The sequence below is a fragment of the Solea solea genome, chromosome 17 (genome assembly GCF_958295425.1).
Source record: "Solea solea chromosome 17, fSolSol10.1, whole genome shotgun sequence".
Taxonomy (NCBI): Eukaryota; Metazoa; Chordata; class Actinopteri; order Pleuronectiformes; family Soleidae; genus Solea; species Solea solea.
This window is the reverse complement of record NC_081150.1, coordinates 13,985,036-14,008,538: the sequence shown is the minus strand read 5'-3', so window position 1 is coordinate 14,008,538 and position 23,503 is coordinate 13,985,036. Positions and strand designations below refer to the sequence as shown.

The window sequence follows — 23,503 nt, the reverse complement described above, 5'->3', positions numbered from 1 at the left end:
TTTCCGTGTGTGTGTGTGTGTGTGTGTGTGTGTGTGTGTGTGTGTGTGTGTGTACGAAAAAGAAGAAAATCAACAGACAAAGTAGTTTGTTTGCAACAGTATTTAGATTTAAGAGACTTTTTTGTTTTTTTTAAACCAATTAATAAATAATCGTGTCAGTCCTTGTCCAAAAAGGTTCATTGTGTGATAATATTTACATCATAAATTAAACGAGAAACTACAGACATTCAACATATTTCAGATATGTCGGTTATTATCGATCATCTTAACCCCGCGTGGGCTGTCATGACAAAAAAAACATCCCAAAAACAACTGAGAACAATTTGCATGTGGCGCATATACTCTGCATATGCTAATACGTTGGGTAAAGCTTGAGGTAAAAGCAGGAAAAAAGAATATACCCTGATATGTAAACGTAGTACATACACTGTCGAGATTGAGAGGTTGTGAGGGAAAACGGGTGAATTGTTTTTGTAATCTGTTTGCTCTTTGCATCACATACACATTGTTCTACTCATTTAACACTTTTACATATCAGAGGCAATTTTTTTTCTGTTTTTCCATGTAATATTTTTTTTTCTTTAAATTCTAATCTAATGCCGGTGTAATTAAAACACCAAAGCTAATTTGAATGCAAATGCAGTCTACTTGGACAAAGGATATGACACATACAGAAAATAGCCCACCGACAAATAAATACCAGGAAACATTAACATCTCACAATAATGCTTTCCTTTCCTGTGTCGCACCTCTTGTGTCAAACATTACGCTCTGTGCAATGGAGTTATTTTAGATGGTGGGGGGGGGGGGCAATGGAGCAAAACATTTTCTTACTGCCTTTGGAAATCGTGTCCAGGACAGATTAACTCATGGCCACTGATGCGTAAGACGTTTGGAACAGAAACACTGGCTTGATGTTTAACCAGACTCGAAACTTGGGTCGTCTTTGTGCCACTAAAATGTAATGGAGCAAACCTCTGATGCCCTGTGGTGGCATACCAAATGTTACTTTCTTGAACACTAGTCCTTTAGAGTCTTGGAGGGGAAAAATAGTCCTCTGATGACAGAGGAACACAACGTTATGATACACAGGCCCGACAAAAACTTGCAAATTTGCACTGCAAGAGCCAGAGACGGGGCACATAACTTTCCATCGAGCACCTGGCCAGTGTTCAATGTGCTTGCGGCACCGTTAACGTGTTACATCCTCATCTAGAGAACGGGCTCTGTCTTCGTCAGATATTGTCAGCTCCCGTTGGTTATGATCACTGAGGTGGCTTTGTGTCCCTGCATCTGCTCGGCCTGCATCCTCACGTGTGACGCCATGTCGTACTGGACGCCTCCGCAGGCCAGTCCCGAGTAACTCCGCAGGCTCTCTGGGTCGTACAGGTGCTCCAGGGAGTAGCCAGTCAAAGCATAGGCGGCCTGTCTGTCTAGTGGCAGCCTCTCCTGGGTTGGATAGAGCAGCGGGCTCCCCTGTGGCTGTGAAGGGTGCGGGGAGAGATCAGTCTGCATGTAATCTTTGGTGAGGGAGAGGCCCGACCTGGGGATCCCGTCAGAGCTGGGGCTGCTGAGACGAGATAGAGAAGCAGGACTGGTCGTGTTTTCGTCATTGTCATGAGGGCCGGGGACTTTGATGCCGTCCTTGTGATGCAAGCGCTCAGAAGGGAGGTCAATACTGGGGGCTCCCGGGCCTCGACACACCACGCTGGGCATGTTGAGCTGGGAATGGTGGGGTAGTGAGGGGCTGAAGCACGGGCTGTGGGCTTTAGCGAGCCCCGAGACATCCAGCGGTGTCTTATGCTGATGGAGGCGGCTCTCCTCCTCTTTGATCATCTGCTGCGTGGCACGAATCAGGGTCTCCATCTTGCTCGGCTCTCTGGGGCTTGCCCGGAAATGGTCACCATGGTAACGCTCACCGGAATCGCTGGCTGAGCCACCTCCGTCAGGTGAACTCACTACGCTGTCTTCATCCCAGTGACTCCGACCTGTGAGGAGATTTGAATTAGTCACATGTGTTAATAAGTAATGCAGTCCCTTATGTCTGTATTTATAATGTGTAAAAAAAAAAATGTGCTGAGCAAGTTGGTAAAGCATGAGTGTGTATAGCTGTGCACAGTCCAGCTTTAAATGCATATATTGTAGAATCATGGTCTATTAGACTGACTGTCTTGGCAGACGCAGAGTGGGGGTTGGTTCCCTGTTAGAGGATGTGAGATGTGAAATAACTTGGCTTTCAATTGCAGGCAATTTTTCAACAGATGGTAGCAATCGGCACCCTGGCAAGAGACGCCGTAAACAACTTAGCGTGTCCCATAATAACATTTGAAAAACAGCTACCAGGAGAAGCTAGGCCAGAGTTATTTTCAGAGACAGATGGTTGTGGTCTCAACCCTAACACCTCACCATGAATGGCTCCATGGTAGGATGTGATTTCATAGCCTTCGCTGTTGTCCACTGAGGGTTTCGGCAGAGAGAGAACGGAGCGTGTGGCGTCCCACCACACCTCTCTTCCCGACTGAGGGGTTCCAAGGAAATAGCGGCTGCTCTGGCACCGAACGCGGTCACAGGTGGTGGTGTGGGGATGTGCTTGGGCATGGGCGAGATCCTCCTCGGATAAACCGAGGCTGTAGCACAGGGGGCCTGAGTCTGGATACAGTCTGTAGGCACAAGATGCCTCTGTAGCCTCACTGGGATCCAACAGCTGAGGAGATGCGGAGTCTGTCACTGGGCTTCCTCCCCATTGGCTGTCTTGGTCTGACTCCGAACGCTCTGGATTGAAAGCAGAAAACTGCTGCAGAGAAACAAAGACAAACTTAGTTGAAAGAGTTTGTGATCTGACACACAAGATAGGACAATTAGCTCAGCAAAACAAGCCGTTTATTACCTGTGGGTAGGGTGACACTCTGGCTTTGCCCTTTGACTGGGTCAAACGTGACTTGGTGCTCTTTCTGTCCTCGGTGTGATTGTTCGCGTATGGGAAGGCAGGCTTGGTGGGGCTCATTTGGTCCAAGGACAGCTGCATTCCCTTATACTCCGTGTCCCTATTTACACAAACAAAATATATGTTGAAGACAGGAATATGACTTTTTTTGACTTATGTTCATCCAAGTTGTTACTTTTTAAGTCTTGCCAATGCCTAAAAACAGTCCTTCGAAGAATGCAGTGATTGTTTGTCCACCATGAAGGTCCGGACTAAAATCAGTGTATGGGATGAATTTCCATGAAATGCAGGACAGATTTTCATGGCTCCCAGAGCATGGAGATTAGTGACTTTGATGGTCTCTTGGCATTCATGGTGTTTGAATAAAATATGTCAACAACTGTTGATGAATTGCCATGTAATTAGTCACAACCCGTATCGTGTTGAATTGTTTTAATCCCACCAGTAAAGACTACTTTGCGATCATTTGCACACTTACATTGTCAACCAAGTAGTGGTGTCAGTTATAGGCTACCTGCTAAAACACTGGCGTGATAATACTGTTGTAGTAGTGACATCATCACGTGTTGAGTCAGAATAAGTTAAAGAAAAGTTAGTCAAGTCTGTGAGGAGTCCCTGTGTGTTCTGAGTCCAAGTCATCAAAGTCTCTTCATATGAGCATGTGAATCTGACATAGCATGAAACTGAATGTTATGGTGATAATATAGCTAACGGTAGATTAAAAAACTATCTAATAAAATAAAGAAAAACAGTCTTTGGCAATTAAAATTAACGGCCAAGTCCTTGTCTCCAATTTCCAAATGCAAGCAGTACTAGAATCCAAGTCCACTAGTCCAGTTCCTGGACTTCAGTACTACAACAGTGGTGAAACCCGTTATCATTTTAAAAATATGCACTGTCTACAACCTCAAAAAAATACTAGCATTGCTCAAGACTTTTGCATTTTCAAAACAAAGCAATTCACATTGTTCTATGAAGGCCACTGCAGCAGCTTCATTAAAGTGCCGATCAACATCCTTGCTGAAGGACACTGAGGAGATGAGGCTCGTGGAATTGGTGCCTTCTTTTAAATCACTTCTTCAAACCCATTGTTATAGATTGGCATTCCTCTGACCTTCATTGTTCTTTATTTACCTGACCCTGGAAAATATTTTATACCTCTAAACCTTTAGTTCACTCTATTTATTTTAAACATTTAATAGCATTAATAATGCACTTTTGTTTATAGTCTGTCATCTTGTTTTGTCTTATATTAACCTGGTGTGTGTAAGCTCACTTTTTAAAAAGGTGCCTTGCAAATAAAGTTCCTATTACTGTGATTATTGCTGAGAGGTTAACGTGTTACTGATTCACCAGATCTTCCTAACATTGTTCCCCTTATACTGAGCACCTTCTTTCTTCCTTTAACAGTCCCTGGTGGATGTAGTAGTGCAACAAGTGACCTCATCAGTAATCAGTCTGCAGCAGACATCTTTGCAAGTGTTGAATATAGATAACTGCACAAATCTTCTATAAACACGAGTGTTATAGCGATGATGTCAGGTGACGATGACATGAAGTAAAAGCAACGTTCAAGATATTCCGGAGATTAAGTCCTCACACATCTGAGACAAGTGACGCATAACCTGGAGAAAGTTAATCATTCTTTTCTGATGCACAACCACTGGTAAAAAAAAACACACACACAAGTCCACATGATCACTGACACCAATCCCCTCTGCGAGTGTCTTTGATAAAAAAAAATCCAATTTATTTTAAATGCAGACACTCTTTTTTTCCTTCTTTTTTTTTTTCACCTGAGTATGTGCGCCATCTTTCGACATTTTAACCCACTGTCCTGTGGCTGAACTCAATCCAAGTGACACTGTCTGGGGAGTGAAAAGGCTCCCGTGTCAAGTGTTCAGCAAACATGAGCCTATTCTCAACTTATCACATCAACAGTATGTAATAGCAGCTGCCTGGCATTTTAAACCCTGTGGCCCATTGCTGACCCCGCACAGCCAGCCTCTTTAATATGACTCTAAATATGACCCATTCTTTATGTACAACACCTCGGGGGGTGCAGGAGAGGCTGTGTTTGGACAGCCAGTGCACGGTTGTAAGTGTTATTTGCTCTTGCAGGTATAGTTGTGCGCGCTGGCTGGCTCTTGCGTCCTATCTGTGCCCTGGCTGACTTATGTCTGAGCCAATAATGTTGGGCCTTTGTGCAAACTCAGCTGTGTTGGCTGAATTCCACCTCGGGGTCAATGTCGGGAGCACCCAATGCCTGAAACACGCCACCAACCAGCCTCCGAACATGATTTATTAATGGATTCTTGTTTGACTAAAATGCTGTCAGGGCAAGGTGATTGAATTTGTTGTGTTTGTTTTTTTTAATGTACTTTTTGTTTGTTTGCAGTTTTTTTTGTGTGCTCTTCCGTGTGTGTGTGTGTGAGCTTTACACCTAATTACGCCGTTGGAAAATTCACCGTCATTTTAATGTAGTCACGTTGTTTTCTTCTTACTGCATTGAGGAAATCAATAGTTGGAGTGTTGCCATGCGCATGCACGTACGACAAAGGCTCACAAAATCACACCTTTCTTATAAACACACACACACAGATTTGTGCTGCTATCCTCTAAAGGACTCACATTGACTTCCAATCGTTTGGACCGAAGCCTAAACCATAACCAATGACCAAAATTCAGCCCTAAACATAACCATGTCCTCAGAAATTAGGTTCTGACAAGGTTTGGACCAGTGTGTATGCCAGAAAAGGTCCTACAGATGTAACAAATACAAGTACACACACGCACACAAATAGTGACATTCGGATCAACCAGACCTAACAAGGAAATTACAGCATGTGCTACATCTATGAGATAGCTATTGATTCCCAGTTCGCCATGTGATCGATTCAGCTTTCCTTGGACTGCAGATCAATCGTGACAGTAGAGGGTTTTTTTGATGGGGTTGAACCTTGATGTTTGTCTTGCCCGTCTCGAAGGGGCCTCAGTGTGCTTTGTGCTCTCATAACACACAATTGTCTGAGCCCTGCAGCCGCAGTATTTGGGCGGATTTGTACAGAGAGAGGCTGCAGAGGGATAAAGGGAGAGGATTTCTCCTCCAAGAGACAAAGACCCCATCGTATCGTGGAGTGAGCTTCGAGCATGGATCACAAGAGTGTATGATGTGATTGGGCCTAATCTAGTTAAATATTCAAGGGTGTTCCCTCTGCAAACACATTAAAAATTCAGCTGCAACCAGGCCACAAACATAAAGCCCCCCCCCCGTAAACCTTGTGTTATGCATATTATGTGCTCGTAATTGTAGGGATTCCAGTCCAAAAGTGTGACTCAAATAAAAACCGATACGAATGCATGGGTTTTACAGGACGTAAAAGCGAGACTCACGTGAGGACGTAGTTGACGCTGACGATGCAGTGAGGTCTCGAGGAGCGGCTGTTGTGGACGATGGTGGCGTAGCTCTGAACCCAGACCCAGCCGCCGTGCTTGGCCAGGAAACGATAATACTTAGTGGTGACTTGGCCTTTTACTAGCACTGGAGGAGATAAAAAGAAAAGGAGGGAAAACAGAGATTAGTGTAGTTAACGGCGGGCATGTTTGAGTGATTGTCTGCAACGTGGTGGCTGCAGCAGCAGGGGGGAAAAAATAGGGTCTGTTGTAAAAGCATGATGGGGAAAACTCACAGAGGTGGTGAGCACAGCGGAGGTGGAAGATGTCACAGCTGTGGACGTGATGGTACAGAGTTTTCTCTATCAGGTCCTGGGGCTCGTAACCTGTCAGCTCTGCGACCCTGGAGAGAAATTAGGGAGTGATGGGGTAGGGAGTCAGGGATATTTTGGTTTTGCCTGTATAGTCCAGAGAGAGAATCTGATTCTGTTATGCATCCTTTCTTCGAGCTAAAGAAAGAAAACATTCATGAACTCATCAGATGTTCAGCTCTGTGTTTATACCTGGAATCCAAGAAGATGAGCTTCATGTCCAGACTGGCTCTGAACATGAACATGTTGCTGTGCAGTTTGATCTCGGTCACTGCGCTGGGGGGCAGAGAGTGTCCCACAGCGACCAGACCCACGTTCTGGAAGCAGCCCTCAAAGGGAGACATGTCTAAACTGTACTGACGGATCTTCAGGTAGCCACTGCAGTGGATCACCTGGGATCAATGGAAACAGTGTACAATATTTAATCAACACATGTGCATGTTTTATTTTTTTGAGAAATAAATAATAAAATAAAAATAAATAAAAAATCACTTATGCTGCCTTTAATCCTCAGTGACATCACATAGACAGGTATTTTTAAAAAAAAATTATTTAACTAAAATACTTTTTATAAATCAATTATCAACACTTAATTGCACTCGACAGAGAGTGAAATAAACACTGTATAGGCCAATGGCACAAAAGGCTAAGATCGCCCCTACCTTGTATCCACCACTGGTGAGGCCTGCGTTTCTTTTCGCCAGCACACATTTCATCCGCAGAAAGAAAGAGCGCTCCACTTCGTATTCTGCAGGAGGAGAAACGTTTAGTAACTGCTGGGACATTTATTAAGAGAATAAGAGACCAATCAGAAACACAGACAGGCTAAAAATGGAAGAATACAGAATGCATTTGCTGCGTAATAAATGCACGCAAAAGCAAATTATATGTGCATCTCAGAATACATCCAATAGGTATTCTCCCCTTTATTTATTTTATTTCGGATTTATTTTTGTGTCATTTTACGAATATGTATTATTTATTTATTTATTTATTTATGTATTATTTATTTATTATAATTTACCTTGGACGAAATGTGAGTGATAGGGCTGATGTGGCGTGAGCACAGCCGTCATCTCGTCATGGTCGGCGGGATGGACGTACTCGTAAATACTGTTCCCAGTCAACTCTACCTGTGGAGATGAAGTCGGGTAATGAACGCACTAAGAAGGACTAAAAGAGCCTATATGAGAAGAAATCATCAAAAACGGAGTGTATTGTGTATTCACACACACACACGGACCTGAGACAGTCCTAAATGGACCGACGCCGTCTCCGAAATGTACATGATCTTCCCGTCCGGAGCCACGACGAAGATGAATCCGTCCAGCGTCTGTAAGTAAATAAATAAATACATCAACGACATGGTTACTCGGTTACCTCTGGGAGAATAATTAATCCTCCTTCCTGTAGCACATCTTTCCCCACTGCCTGTAGATTATGAATTACGTTCGTCATGTACCTGCAGTAAATGAGATCCCAGCTCTCGTCCAAGGTTCTCCAAAGATCTCGCCCGACTCGTGTGACCCCACGCTTCACCCAGACCTGCACACAGAGACACAAATCATGACTCCTGCGTGTCCCATACGGTTTATACAATTAGTATTTATGCATTTGTAAAAATGCGTATTTTTAAGCGCACACAATGGTCTAATCTTTGGATTTGTGGCACACATTTAGGCCTCTTTTTTGAGCTGCAGTGGAACAAAGCTCATTGAAATTCATCCATTTTCTTTTTATTAGGAGTCTGTTGGAGTCTTGTTAGCGTCATAATTGTTCGTCCCCCCCGCTGTGAGTGGAAATACAAATATGCCTTTTGCTAAAGGGACTCATTATCGTACTTGAATACAATACAATAAAATAGTTTGTACAAATAAATTAACTATTTTTATTTTAAAATGCATGCATTTCTATATAAATAGGACAGTGGATTTTATTTAGCCAGTCTCCTCGTGTCTGTTGTGGGTTTATTATTATTTTTTGTTCCTTACACAATCTGACAAAGAATGGTGTGTGTGTGTGTGTGTGTGTTTGCCTCCTGCTTCCATGGCTGTAGGTGATTAGAAGCCTTGCTGGGCCTTTTTTTGGTTATAATTGGTACATCTTGTTCTCAGTCACGCAGTCACAGGAAACCTGCAGAGCCTTGTATATAAAAGATGGAGGCAGATCGTCTCCTTTTGGGTACACGGAATTAAAAAAACAAAATAAAAAAAACAACCCCAAAACACACGACCCTAATCCGTTTGGGTCGTGAATGACCCAAACGGATTCATTTGAAAAGACTTCATGTCGCTGTAATATTTTCCTATAGATTATTCATATGTGGATTAACATGAGTCATAGTATCACAATATTTAATGCATGACATTTTTTTTTACTACACAGCTAAATTTGTACAAATAATTAAACTTAGTTGTGTTTTTTTTGTAGCCTTTATTATTATTTTTCGTCTGTGAATTGAACTATAATTATTTAAGCAGGCAGGAAGTGTGTTATGTTCCTAACGCCCCACATATACTGTGTTATTATGTACTCATTCATTTTTTATTTCATAATAGTTTTTTTTGTTGTTTGAATAATGATTACACTTTGTTGCCTTTATGTTGACCAATTAAGTTCGTATAGCTAAAATGTATAGTTGAAAGACACGTGCTGTTCGTAACTGCAGAGAAATGAAAGTATAATGATGATAATAATAAGGAGAATGAGGGTACGGAAGAGTATTAGGGCCACATGTAAAACAAAAATGAATTCTGAGACTAAAGTCAGAATTGTGACTTTAATCTCAATTTAATTCGCGATTAATTTCAGAATTCCGATTTTATATCAGAATCCTGACATTTATCTCAGAATTATTTTTCTTTAATCTCCAAATTCTGACTATAATCTCAGAATTCATGCAGTTTTATTTATTTATTTTTTCTTTCTTTCAATATAAATATACACATATATATCTTTTTTTTTTTTTTTTACATGTGGCCCTAATACTCTTCCGAGTGAGGATGATGAGGACGGTGATACAGTGATGTGTTGACACGAGCTGCACGCGCTCACCCTGAGGGAAAACTATTCTCATCTTCAGGTAGCTCGTCGTCAGTCTGATGATGGAAGCTTTGTCCAGTTGGGAGGTGATGGCCGACGGCAGAGGCAACATTTTGGCCAGTTCGTAAAATTCACTGTTCTCCTTTTCCCGTCTAGTCCTTGCGGCCGTCTTCGATTTCTCCTTCATTTCGCCTCCTTTCCTTCTCTCTCACTCCCTCACTCTGTGTGTGTATGTGCGTGCGTGCGCGTGTGTCCCTCTTCACTTCAGACGGTGCTGCTCGTTCACATCAGCACTCGGACGCTCGATTCCTCTGAGCTTTGCCTCGTTTTCATTGCGTTTTGTCGAGTGAATTTAAAGCCTTCTCGTTTGTGTAATGTTGAATCCCAAAAAAATGTGCAGATGGATGGATATTCCTGGTATAGGTAAACTCCTCCTGATGGACATGTGGTCAGTAATATTTCAAGCTGCTTGACGTTAAACCTCCTCGGTGCAGCGGCTGTCGTTCATCCATGACCTGGAAACCACAGGAGGAGTAAAAAAGGGAGGAAATTATTACTGTAGCATTGTTGCATTTTGATCTATACCGAGGCTGCAGCTTCACACCAAGCCCTGACCCTTGTGTATTTCATTGATTTTATTATTTATTTATTTAGAAACCTATGCCTGATACAGGCCGCTGTGTCAAAGCCTGACTTTAGAAAACATTTATTTAATCATAATGCAACAAAAACAACAATTACAAACAACGACAGGAGCAGCAAAACAAAAAGAAGATGTGCAGTTAGGAGACGAAGCACGTGTAATGTAATCTCATGAAAATCTAATAATAATGCATTTAAACAGCTTTCAGATCAAAATACACTTTGATTGTTTTTATTTATAACTGGATAAGTCCGCATTACTGGTCAAATATTTTTGCCAAATGCAAAGTGCAAACATCTTCTGTCATTTTAAACGTTTTAATATAAATACTAAATTATTATTTTTAAGTCAGGTTAAAAAAATAGATGAAAAACATCTATTAATCCCTCTTAATTAAAGTTCCCAGCAGCACTGTGCCATACTACACCATATAATAATTAATCATAATAATAATTAAATGTGTAGAAATATACAAAATGAACGCAAAAAATAAAACAACTACTTTATAAAATGCAGGATTTAAATAAAACAAATAAATAAAATAAATAAAACTGTGCACAAGGCGTCGTATTTGTGATCAGTGCAGCAGCAGTTGGACAAAATGACATTGATCCAACACAACACTGTCATTACTCTTCTTTTTTTTTGTTTAAATAAGTGAAATAATAACAATACTAAAACAAAAACTTAAAGATCCAGCACCAGTTGCCAGCCTCGGTCACTTCTCCCTACCCGCGCTGCACAGACGCAACGTAGCCTATTTCCCGACATGTGGATCAATGGCGTGGCCTCGCGGGCAGCCTGCTGGGAATTTCACCTGTCCTGACGCGGGTTCACAATCACCAGTCCTCCCAGTTAAGTTTGGTCTCGGCTCCTCCTGGATTTCCACCTGGAAAGGCGAACGGGCCGTGCGCTGCATTCACCTCCCCAAATTATAAGGACGCGCGCAACGAGTGGCATTCGTGCCCAACAAGCCTCCTCTCCTCCAACTATCTCAATGTCCCCTCTCAGGAGCAGCCGTGGGCCCGCCCACCCGTGTGCCAGCCTCGCGCTGATTGGACGGCGCCGGCGAAAGTCGCGCCGTGGTTGGACACTTGCCGTGGGCGTCAATTAGGGTACGGCGAGGTATGCGCGGCACTCGGGACCGTGCGCGTATCGTGAGCGTGTTTTTGTCATTAACGTGGAGATCACAGATCAAACTGTGGACAAAAAAAACAAAACATAGGCGATTTATGTTTTGTAACCCAGATTATTTCAGGAAAATATCCAATATATATATATAAAAAAAACTATCATTACTTTTTTTTTAATGTTAATAACATATTGCAAAATCAGAGTTTCCCAATTTGTTAATGTAAATAAATCCGATTTTGTTTTTTAATGTAAAATAGTTTTTATTCCCTTGGAAAAAAGAAACATTGCATGACTTCAAAAACAAGTAATACAATATTTATTATGGTTAAAGGTTGTATAACAGACACTGGGGAAATATGATTGGCTGATGTTAGCAACAATAAATAAATAGAATGTGATTTACTGTAGTGTTTTAGGCCTCATGTGTTGATGTTAGCCAAACAGCAGCACCTACTGTATGTGGTCATGGAAATGTTGTTTATAAACAGGCTTGGTGGACTGCACCTTTTTATTTATTATTTTTATTTTCTTTTTTTAAAGGGTCACGGTTTCTTGTTACGGTTTGTTTTTACACATATATAGGCTATATAAGGCTTCGTTTACATTTGCAATTGATCTTGAGTTTGAACATTTGTGGCTGCACGAGGGGCTGACGTGGTGTTTCTAATTTACCCTCGCGCTAAATTAACTCTCTTAATGGTCCATTTTTATTTAACCCGTTTCCTTCCGTATTATATCATAAGTGTTGTTGTTTTTTTATTCCCTTCTATTTTCCTTTTGATTCATTTATTCATTCATTCAGTCTTCCTTTATTTAAAGCCAGATGCAGCTACATCTGCATCTGAGCGCGCTGCGTCCGGCGCTCATGGAAGTTTGGTGTCCATCAAGCACGTTTATGCGAGGATTAATTTCCATGGTGTGAATCAAATGAGAGCGCCGCGGTGCATGTAGTTTTTTAATTAGATACCAGGCGCTCAGGTGGAGGACGAGGTGGAGGAGTTTGGGAGGAGAGGAGGGGGGAGGCGGGTGGAGCAGCGGGCGCGGTGACGGGGGCGCGGACGCAGGATGGTGAGCTCATTGCGCACATAATTAGTGCTTAAATTGATGCTGCATCCTGCCATAATTGGAGAGTCTCCTGCTGCCTGGGAACAGATTTCTCTCTGTTTTCTTCCTTTGTGTGTGTGTGTGTGTGTGTGTATATGTGTGTGTAAGAGAGAGAGAGAGAAAGGCATATATCTTGTGTATATGCCCCCTCTCCCATTGGTTAAAAAACAGGTTTAATTCCGGGTATATACTGGGTTTTCACCAGTTTAGAATATGTTTAATTGGCATTCAATCCCGGGTCACATGACACTGCAATGCACCTGATAAATGCACCTCCAATCCACATGAGTGTGAGACCCAGGTCTCAAGATTGTGTGCTTGCTTTTTTACCAGAAACGCAATGATGTGAGCTCATCTCTCAGCTGTTATACAATAGCTGATAGCATTCACTCCTGTCTCATTTCAAACTGTTGTATCAAAAACAAACAATCACATTTAACAAAGACTGATGTAGAAGATACAAATATAGTAACTGACATGACGTTATCATTAACATAGTTTTTTTTTTAAACTGCACATAATGATGTCACAATTCTGACACACACACACAAAAACCCTCATTTAATGCTATTATAAAAAGATTTTGGACCATGTGGGAATGTGTTCAATTGGCATTCAGTCCTGCATGTGTCACAACAACACAAGACCAATTTCTTCTTCATCTGCTTCATCTTTGGTGCAGTGACTCAAATTCCGGTGTCCTTTTCTGAGATGTACTTTCATCTTCTGGCCATCAGCAGCCGTTAGTCATCAATGTTTCAGTCAAACTTTTACTTCGTTACAACTTGGAACGGCACTCAATTTAAAAAAAAAAAAAAAAATGATTATACCTAATTTTTTTGTGCTATAAAGTTGTTCCCCTGCCATCGAGTGTAAGTTATCAAAGTCACATTTTACCTGCCACCAATTCCTGTGCTTCTCTAAATGGCTTCTACTGGATATAGAATTAAGATATAAGGCTAAAACTTGTATTTCTTCCACCTTTTGAGAGAGATAACATCTGCAAAATGACAGTATGACCCCAGATGCTGACTGCATGTTCTCCATCCTTCACAGCTGATGTCTCCAGTAGACGCTTTTGAAGTTGAACACAGTCTTTCAGATCTCCCCGACATCAGTTCCTGTGATGAATTTGACATTGCTCGCTCTCACTTCCTTCCTGTTTTGTGCTGCAGGTCAAAGGTCACCATGGTTTGTTTGGTCCCCTTTCCACGAGGACATCCATGCTTTTATTTAAAGCATGCAGTCACCCCTTTTTTTTCCTCCCTCTTCTCACTGGGAAACAAAAATATTCCATGAAATGAAATAATAATAATCTCTAATGGATATTCATTAGCGACGGATCAGGCCTCCTCTCAGCAGGGGCCTCCTGTGCAGCGACTGAGATTGGGAAATTCTCTGACAGCACGGATTCTGAGAAGCAGGTAGAAGATTTACCCTGCCAGACCTCCCGTTAACCACAGGCTACACAACAGGGGAGCTCACTGTGGTGTCCTTTCCAACCTCTCCCTCCTCTTTGTCCGAATCTCACCCGTCTTTCCATTTTTATGATGTTTATACAAATCGCCCTTTCCCTGTTGGAGGCCTGCATGAAGAAAGGAGGCAGGTTTAGTGAAGAGGAAGGAAAATATGGCATGGAGGTTACAGGATGACGGTTGACACTGTGAGTGAGGGACGTGCATCGCTTCTTGTGATGAGACAATGACATGACAAGGTTTCTGTCTTTTATGATCAGGGTCAGTCGCTTACGGTATGGTTTATAGTTTTAATTTTTATTTTCTGGATGTCTATTGTCGTCATCATAGCCATTCCTTACTATACTATGTGGACTATGCAAATGCATAGGGCCTCCGAACCATCAGGGGGCCCCAAAGCCGCAAGTTCAGCCTCATCTGAGGAGAAATACAATTACATGTCTTTATCTGTAGCCGTCTTAAATCCATTAAAATATAATAAGCTGCGATAATATAAGCAGTGGCTGGTGTTTTTGTGGTATAATCATAGCAGCTTAAATCGGGCCCTAACAAAGTTTAAAACGGCCCTGATTGTCATTGTATAACATGACATAGTTTGTCATGGATCTTCTGAAAAACAGTGCGATGAAAAATCCAATTAAAAGACAAAAAACTAAAAGGTAAACATAAGACAAAACAGAAGGAAATAAAGAGCACACCATATGTCCATATGTGACTGCAATTCAATGCTACCTTATGTTGAGTAGGTGTAGGAAAATAAGAGAATCCTAACCTTATTATGTATATTATATAGTCTGATGAATGAGCTCCTTGATTTAGCATAAAATGTGCCAGTTGAAAACAAACTTGGCCTTTTCACAATACATACACTGCATATCTACACAGCTTGCGTTGCTTATAGATGTGTAGATATACAGTGCATGTTTAATGCATGACATCCTCAAACCTAGACAATAAATGTAGAGTCATTTAAAAAAAATCTGCAGTGACAAAAAGTAAACACACAATCATACACATGCAAAAACCATCCAATACACTCCATAACTTCCCTTCCTCTTATACCCTCACCCCTCGTCTTCTATACTGTGACACATTACTTCATCACAGACTAATACATAACCAGTTCCCATTCAAACAGAGTGAACGTGTGGGAGAGACAGAAAAGCTTCATGGAAAGAGAGTTCAGGCTCTGACGGCAACGAGGATGAACGGTAACAAGATGTTAAAGAGAGGAGAAAGTGCGATGGAAGAGAACCTGACACTCAATTTTAAACATGTTAGCGGCAGATTTCACAACACAAGTGAAAAGCAATGAGAGTGAGGCACCATGTCGGGCCGCACTCTGCGCTCTGAGATTGAAACGGTTGGGCATATGTAAACAGGCTGCATGTTTGACTAAGATTTGCCCGGTTGTGTTTCCTGTAAGCTATTACCGACTCTTTGTTTTCCCTAAAAGACTGAAATGATTTTTTTAGTACTCCCCGCCTTCTGTACCTGTTGTTTTTGAGCCAGCCTTTTTTTATTTGAAGAGTGATGGCTGTAATTTTTTTAGACTTGAGTTCTATTCTCCCCCCCCCGAACAGCAACTCTTTCCCTTCAATGCTTGGTCCCTGTGTCTCTTTCTGCCAGACCCTTCACCGAGCCCATCTGCTGTGTGCGCGAGCGTTAATTAACCACACTGCCATTTCCTCTGCGCGCGCTGCATTTAAAGGTGCTCGGAGTCCACGAGTCAGCCCCGCAAGTTCATCAAAATGCTAATTTGGCCCAAATTAAAGTTGTGATTAACATTACACAGTTTCCTGTGCAGACAAATTGATCCTTGCATGAGGCGTTTTTTCCTCCCCTCATTCTCTCTCTCTCTCTCTCTGGGTGATGAGTGTCTGGGAAGAGAGGGAGACTTTTCTCCTGGGTCTCCTTGTCATCGTTGCCAAAGTGCATGTAAAACAGAAACTGCCTAAAGATGGAGCTAACATGAAATAATATTTTTTTATGGAAATGCTTAAAAACATATATAATGATGTTGTTGTTTTTTATTGCTATATGAAATTCAAATTATGTTTCCGTCCCTGTTTGTTCCTGTACATGTTCACACTGTGCATGTGCCCCGTCTCACAGTGTGTACATATGTGAGGGACCAATAAGCTGTCGCACTGATGCTGTGACACATTTCCAACTATATTTGCCCTGCTCTCCAGCTGTCTCTGCACCTCCCGTCACTGAAAAAAACCCGGACCCTGAGGTTAAAGAAAGTCCTGCCAAAATAATCTCTTTTTTTTTTTTTTCATTTCCTTAACCCGAATCAAACTGCGTTTATTTTTCTATTTGTTTTTCATATTTGACCTTAACCACAGTGACTTTGTACCCATTTACCAAATATCTCTCGTCGCTAAGCTGTAAAATGTTCAGCACAGAATAGATTTGTGCTGCTGAAAGACCGATTATGGCGCCTCTGACGGGTTAGTTGCCCTAATTCATGAGAGCAAAAATCATGGTGCCACAGACGTGGATGCATGTATGTTTTTGGCGTGTCGTTCTCACTGGGTAAATAATCGGAGGAACGCTTATTTAGGCGCACACTGTACTCACACACACACACGCGGATAAACTTCCGGTGGTAATGAATGCCCCGGGCGTTCATCACTCCGTCTTAAGCAGTGGTTAGTGAGGCATTAAATATGTCTACACAGGGCTCAGTGAAAGGCTGCCAGATCAGTGTTCTCCTCTGAGGGGCTCTGTTTGCATACAGACAGGTTGGGGGATTGGAGACGTGCACCGAATGGAGGCTGGGAGTCGTAACTGGGTGCCCACCACTCTGATGTTAGTGCCATTATGGGATGTCACTGTGGGAGAACTGCGGCTCTTCAGTGGGATTACCGAGATTCTTGCTGAAATTGAACGGAATTGGAAATGTGGCTGACGGATTTTCTCCAGAGTGATGCGTGCACAATACACACACACACACCCACATACAGAAGGAGAGAGACACTTACTCTCATGCTAAAACACATGCAAATGCATATTTAGGGAAACATTTAGTCACAACAGGAACTCTGATGAGGTCGATGCTAGCATGAGAAAATGTGCAGGCTGCTGTCAATTTGATAAACTCTAAAATTTCACTTCTTTTTTTGTTTGTTGTTTGTTTTGTTGTTGGATTTCATCTCACGGCATGGCAACAAAATGCAAAGCAGCTCTGGTGCAAACCTCAGCAGCCTCTACTGACTTTTGAGGTATGTTTGCATAAATGTAGTGGTGTAAAAAAAATAGAGATTTGAATTTAAATATTAAAGTGCAGTGATGACCTTGTAGAACGTATACAGGTTGACACTCGGTACGTTTACATAAATTTGGGGGAAAAACAAATTATTGCGTTAGCCCGACTAAGTAAACGTGTTAGTCTGACTGAAATTGTACTATTGCATTTATATTTAGAGTCGCACTCGAGCTGGCCCTAATGCTCTGCATATGCTCCGCAGTTCCCGCCCCAGAAATTATAGTTCTTGGACTGACAAGGAGACCAATCTCGTATTCCCACCAAGTGGAATGGTTTGGTTGTGTGTGGTATGCGTCAGCTGATCAAGCGACAGAAAAGCGCCACTCCCTTGTGACCCTGTTGTGTCGCGTTTTATGTCATTGTCACACTACGTATATCGCTTGACAGGTACACCCCGTCTACCAAGTGCTACTGTTCTCAGTTGACCCCATGGCTTTACCGTTCCAAAACATACAGTACTGTACCAAACCGAACTATACCATGATACAAACGCGGCTCAAATGTACCATACTGTCATTTAAAAGAATTACGTGAAGTATCGCTCCACGTGCTAATGACTAGCCTCCAGCAAAAGTTGCTTTGCCTTTGACCTAATAGGTCTATCGGCAAAAGCATAATACCATCAAGCTGAATGGCGGCATATTGTCATCTACTGTAGTGGAGGTGGACATGCTGTTCCCTGCTATTGCCGCTATACTAGGACAAGCAAAGTACGCCAGTTAAATGGCGCAGTCAAGCTTGTTGGCTGCATTGAAACTTGTGGGTAGAACAACTTGATACAGTGAAATATTGTGATATTTTTTGTGGCGATATATATTGCTTTTCAGGCACCAAGTATCTTTTTCTTTTTTTTTTTCAGCAAATAATTCTGAAAACATAAAACGTTTTGCAGATTACCATTAAAAAATATTTTAATTGACATTTCTGGGCTCACTCTCACTAGAAGTGTATCGCAATGTATGATTTCACAAATATTCAGTATTTTGCATTATCGTGATAATATTGTATCGTGGTGACTTAATATCATTATAATATTGTATTATGGTGTCTGGTGATTCCCACCCCTAATTGAAACATACGGACTGATATTTCTTTTTTCTTTTAGATATATGTATATTTTTTCTTTTTACCTTAATTTAATAGGACAGAGTAAAAGGGACTAAAGGGAGTAAAAAAGGGGGGATACACGAAACAAGGACTACCGGCAGAATCAAACCTGGGTCTTAAGCAATGAGTGTTCCTCAGTTTCTTGATTCAATTTACAAAGTGGGGTTTGTACAGTGTTAGCGCTGCATCTGACTTAGTTTTGTTCATCGAGGCGTTATTCCACAGTGTTGAACAGTAGCCTGTTACAGTTGAAACTGACGGCATCGGGACAAACATGTCTCAGACATGTTTAAAGAGCCATTACACCTCGGTAGCCTCCGTTCTAATGGGTTTTTGGGGGTCAGGGTGCGGAGGCCACACTCCCTTCTGAGGTCCCTTCTCTTGTGTCATAAAGTAAACATGCTGGGTGCGACCCCGGTGAGGGTGAACATTAACACCCCAGCCACTGGCCCCAGGGATCATCCAGAGGTCAGCTGCCTGTGGTGGAGGGAAGGACGGAGATTACTCTTCCACACTGACAGCAGCATCAACATGGCATACGGCAATTTACATACTCACAGCGTCTGTCAGTACACGTGGGGTCAAAGCGGTGTTTTTGGTGATGAGTTCTCTGAGCATTTACAAACAATGTTTTACTTTTAAAGCAATAACCCTGTGATATTTCAATATCATTATCTTGATGATACAGGGGACTTGTTTGCAGACTCATTCATCCATCAGATCTGAATTCATTTGGAGACGTTAGTAATGCCAGTTGTTGACGGCACACTCACTGACCAATTTATTGGGCACACAGGACACCTAATAAAGTGGCATGTGGTGTGGTCTTCTCCTGCTGTAGCCCATCTGTTTCTAGGTTCGACCATGTCTACATGACTAAATGCTTTGAGTTGCCGCCATGCGATTGGCTGAGTGGTTATTATCACCAACAAGCATTCAAACAGTTGGACCTAAACAAGTGGCTTTTCACTTTGTTTTGGTCAAATCCTGGCAGAAATATTAGATTCTCGGTACCAACATCAATTCAAAAAGTCCTCTGTCTGTAAAACCAAAGCGAATGAGTTGAGAGTAGGGATGGGACGATACCACTTTTTTATTTCAAAGACATAATTCTCCAACTGTGTAACAAATATTGGTCTCCCCAAAAAAGATGAAATAAACAGCCAGACATTACTCGGCTAAAATGCTTTTGCTGATTTTTATTGACATTTATACAGTCAATGAAAATGCACACAATATTCTAATCCCTAGCTGAAAGGAACTAAAATTATACATTCACCTGAGGAGAACTATCAAATAACATATGATTTTTTTGTTTGTTCTGTGAAATGTCAGAAAGTGGTGCAAAAATGTTGATGGATGTTTCCCAAGCCCAAGTGACAAGTCTTCAAATGTCTCAGAGGATCAAATAAATCGAAGAAATCTGAGGTGAAAAAACACTCAAACGGATAAATATGATCTATATAGCAATATGTCTTGTAGCTAATCAGTTAAACGTTGAAGTGGGAGCAGTCATCTCATTCAATGACGATACACAAATAGTCATTTTAGCCGCTTTCAGCAACTCGAGCACGTAGTGCACATACTTCCTCCTGGAATAGATTTTTTGAGGTTTTTCATGAATTGTTCGCAGAACATTGCTGCTCCAGAAAACCAGAAGAGGCAGAGCAGACTGACATGTGCCTCCTCCAACAGTGCTGCCCTGGTGCATTATTCAGCCTGGCATTCACCCCAACTGTGGGGAGCCACAGATGTCAGATATGACTAACCAGCCAGTGTAGAAAGCAGGCACGGACTCCAGACCTGCCAAGACTGGTCAGACTTGCTAGTGAACTACGTCCTCTATGCTGGCATTAAAAGAAGGAACAGGAGAGTGGAAAGCCAAGAAATGATTGACAGCAATCCAGTCAGAGGTCCGATACCAACTGAAAATAATTTGTAGGGTTTGTTTGTTTGTATTTTTCTTTCTTCTTTTTTTTTTTAAGTCATATCATGTTCACATGTACTTGGAGGTTTGAACTGTGTCTTTTCATCTCGTGCTGCACTTTGATGACATTACAATTACAAAACAAAACAGAAAGTAAGGATTTATAAGCAAACTGCAGGCCATATAGGATTTATGCAACCTTTTAGCCTACCCGCAGTGTGCTTATAAAACATCCCCCTGCAACAATTAGGGGGGCATAGATCACATTCTTGCCTTTGCTGAGGCTAGATAACACCACGAGGCTTTGGGACATCTCATTCGCATTGGGAACGGTCTGGAAGACGCTTTACAAGATGGATTTATATGTGGCCTGCGCTGCTTCCCAGTGATTGAATGTCTGCGCGCATGTGTTGAGCTGACTCCGTGTGGCTCCGTCTGGGGACTCATAAGGCCGGTTTGAATTAGGCATGAGATAGGAGGGGAAGGTGTGTGTGCGCGATTGTCTGTGTGCGCACATGTGAATTGTGGTGCTTTATGGTGAGAAAGCGTGTAAGTAGTGACAGAGACAGATGTGGGCTCATGCCTGGAAAAAAGGGCCGTGGATAAAAAATTATTGGGACAAGACCCTGGGATCAGGGCACAGAGGGGCATTTCCGAAGTTAACACATTTTCAACATGTTGCAAGTGTAAAAGAGCTAAAACGGCATGTGAAGTATACAAAAAAAACTCAAACACACACAGACACGATTTCTTCTCTCTGTGTCGGATGGAATTACCAGAATTAATCTGCGAAAAGTTAACATTTAACGTTTTCGTGTGTGAGGTTATTGTGGCTCTAAACGCCACAGAGTCCATAAAACATGAGCTGTCGGAGGCATGAAAGCGAGTTCTTTTAATGCAATATCGATTTACCCACCGCGTATTAAAGCATCTCCTGCTCACCAGTTTTACTTTCAACCCCTAAAACCTTGCGTGCAGTGCTGAACTGGAGCCAGAACTTTGGTGGCACAGGATGTTTTTTATAAGATTGATGCAGAGGTTTTTTTTGTGTCCTAGTCTACACACGGTAGCACATGGCACAAAACATTTTAAGAATTTTTGAGGATGTGTTATCACAGCGCCTCGGTTCTACTTAGATGTGCAATTAACCATGCAGTGTTGCGTTTTTTGTTTGTTTGTTTGTTTTTAGATCTGATGACAGGCAGGCTGTGGGAAGAGGGAAAAAGATTCCCTCTCAAACATTTTTACGTGCCCATTTTCGGTAACGTAATTAGTAACCATTTAGCTAGAATTACTGTCTGTTTCTTGACCTCAAAACAGTGTTTTGACAGCAGGGATGAAATCAGGGAGAAATTGTCCTTATTGACTGAATTGTCACCTGGTGGTTTGGTTTAAAAATGCTGAGATAAACAACATGGTAAAAAAAAAGATCAAACATTTCCCCACCTTTATTAGCATATTTTACCGCCATGTTTACTCAGTTCTTAACTAGCTATTAACTACTAGGCAATATAGTGATATTTGTTATGTGTCATGTCAGACATTTTAAGCAAATGATGCTTATAATAATTGTCAACAATTGTAATTTATGAGACCTATTGTATACAATTACAGCTATTTATAAAAAATTGTAACGCATCATTTGTGTATACATCATTTGCAAATGTTTGCCCATAGTAGAGACTTAAGTCATTTACAAATAGATTTATAAACATTTTTATAAAAGTGCAGTTTTATTGTAATGGAAACAGCAATATTTTTTATCACATGGACTTTTAGCTTTGAAAGGTGTTGTATACTATTTTGTAATCCAATATTTTCTTCTCACAAATTTGTAAAAGGGTTATTTTACAAGTTGCTAAGTGGAAATAATTACTTTTTTAATGTCATAGGCTAAAAACGTCCCAGGGCATTTAGACAGTCATTAAAAAAAAAGGTGCATTTATTTGGATGGTTCTTGTAATTCCAAACTTTATTCAACCACTTTAAAGAGAGTAAAGGTGAAGTAAGTAAGTAATTAGTAAAATACAAAAATACGTGTGCCCCTGGAGTTTCTCAACTTGAATTTAATTAATTGGAGCACTTTGAAGCACTTGCTGGGAAATAACATGCACAGGAAAGTGGAATATTTAAGTAAGCTAATTTTTGGGGGAAGGGGTATCGCTAAGAAGGACCCAACTATTCCCAAAAACCCCGGGCTTGACTTGTAAGCAATTGTACGAGTTGCAGTAAATTAAGTTCTATTTGCCAAATGCATGACAGCATATTTTACGAATCATTTCAAAAGCAAATACCGTGAAAAGCAAACTTTTTTTTTTTTACTGTGTTTTCAACAGTCTTTACCTCAACATGCAGGAAGTACTCAGCGATTCAAGAGCAAATATGGCTCCCATTTACATTTTAATTCACCTACTGGTAAACGCTTCCATGTGAGAGGCCCGAATCGCTCAGAAATCGGCGTTGTGCTCTTCATTGCAAACAAACTGTTCTTTATTTGTTTACCGGCTTACACAGAACACACACACACACACACACCACACACACGTAGAGAATGTACAGTTTATTTATAGGCATCGTCCAGAAAGACAGCAACAGCAAAAAAAACAAAAACAGCCTTTTCCATGTCTCATGCAAATGTTTGGAAAACTCACTCCTTCATGCTTTGTTTTTCCTGTGGTAACATAGCATTTACATTTCATGAGCTCACTATCCTTTTGTGTGTGTGTGTGTGCGTCTGCATGGACTTGTCACTGCTCTGATTTACTGGACCCGTCCATTTCCATGAAGGCCAGAGACTGCAACGCTCACTCTGCTGCGGATGAATATTTACATGGCAGTTAACAGGTGGCGAGTAGTTTAATGGCGGTAATTGCTCCGTGGCACGTGTAGCAGGAAAGAGGTGTAAGACTCTGCGTTGCCGCCCGGCAGCAGGCGTCCCCACTCCTGTCATGGTGCGTCCCGGGGGGCTTGTGAGCATGTGGGAGCGTGTTGGTGCACCACATTTTCCGTATTCAAAGGTGACACCGAGCCTATTTTTTTGCCAAATAATGAAAAAGTAGCGTTGTGCTGCCGTGATGTGATGCAGTCAC

The 23,503-nt window shown here is 41.6% G+C and overlaps 2 protein-coding genes across 3 annotated transcripts in view; one reads left to right on the top strand and one right to left on the bottom strand.

The window, feature by feature from the left end:
* The window catches only part of LOC131443748 (cartilage intermediate layer protein 2-like), a 69,442-nt gene that overhangs the window by 17,507 nt on the left and 28,432 nt on the right, over positions 1–23,503 (top strand). The window lies entirely within an intron of this gene.
* On the bottom strand, positions 86–10,099 carry LOC131443747 (single-minded homolog 1-like). Of its 2 annotated transcripts, none has more exons than XM_058613675.1 (11): positions 9,763–10,099; positions 8,171–8,253; positions 7,952–8,041; positions 7,733–7,841; positions 7,371–7,456; positions 6,901–7,100; positions 6,634–6,740; positions 6,338–6,485; positions 2,888–3,044; positions 2,407–2,794; positions 86–1,988 (listed from the first exon to the last, which is right to left on the bottom strand). In XM_058613675.1, the coding sequence occupies exons 1-11, from the start codon at positions 9,935–9,937 to the stop codon at positions 1,246–1,248; spliced, it is 2,286 nt and encodes a 761-aa protein (XP_058469658.1). In that variant the 5' UTR covers positions 9,938–10,099; the 3' UTR covers positions 86–1,245. The 2 variants fall into 2 exon arrangements, with proteins under 2 accessions (XP_058469658.1, XP_058469659.1); XM_058613676.1 differs by having other exon boundaries at positions 2,407–2,791.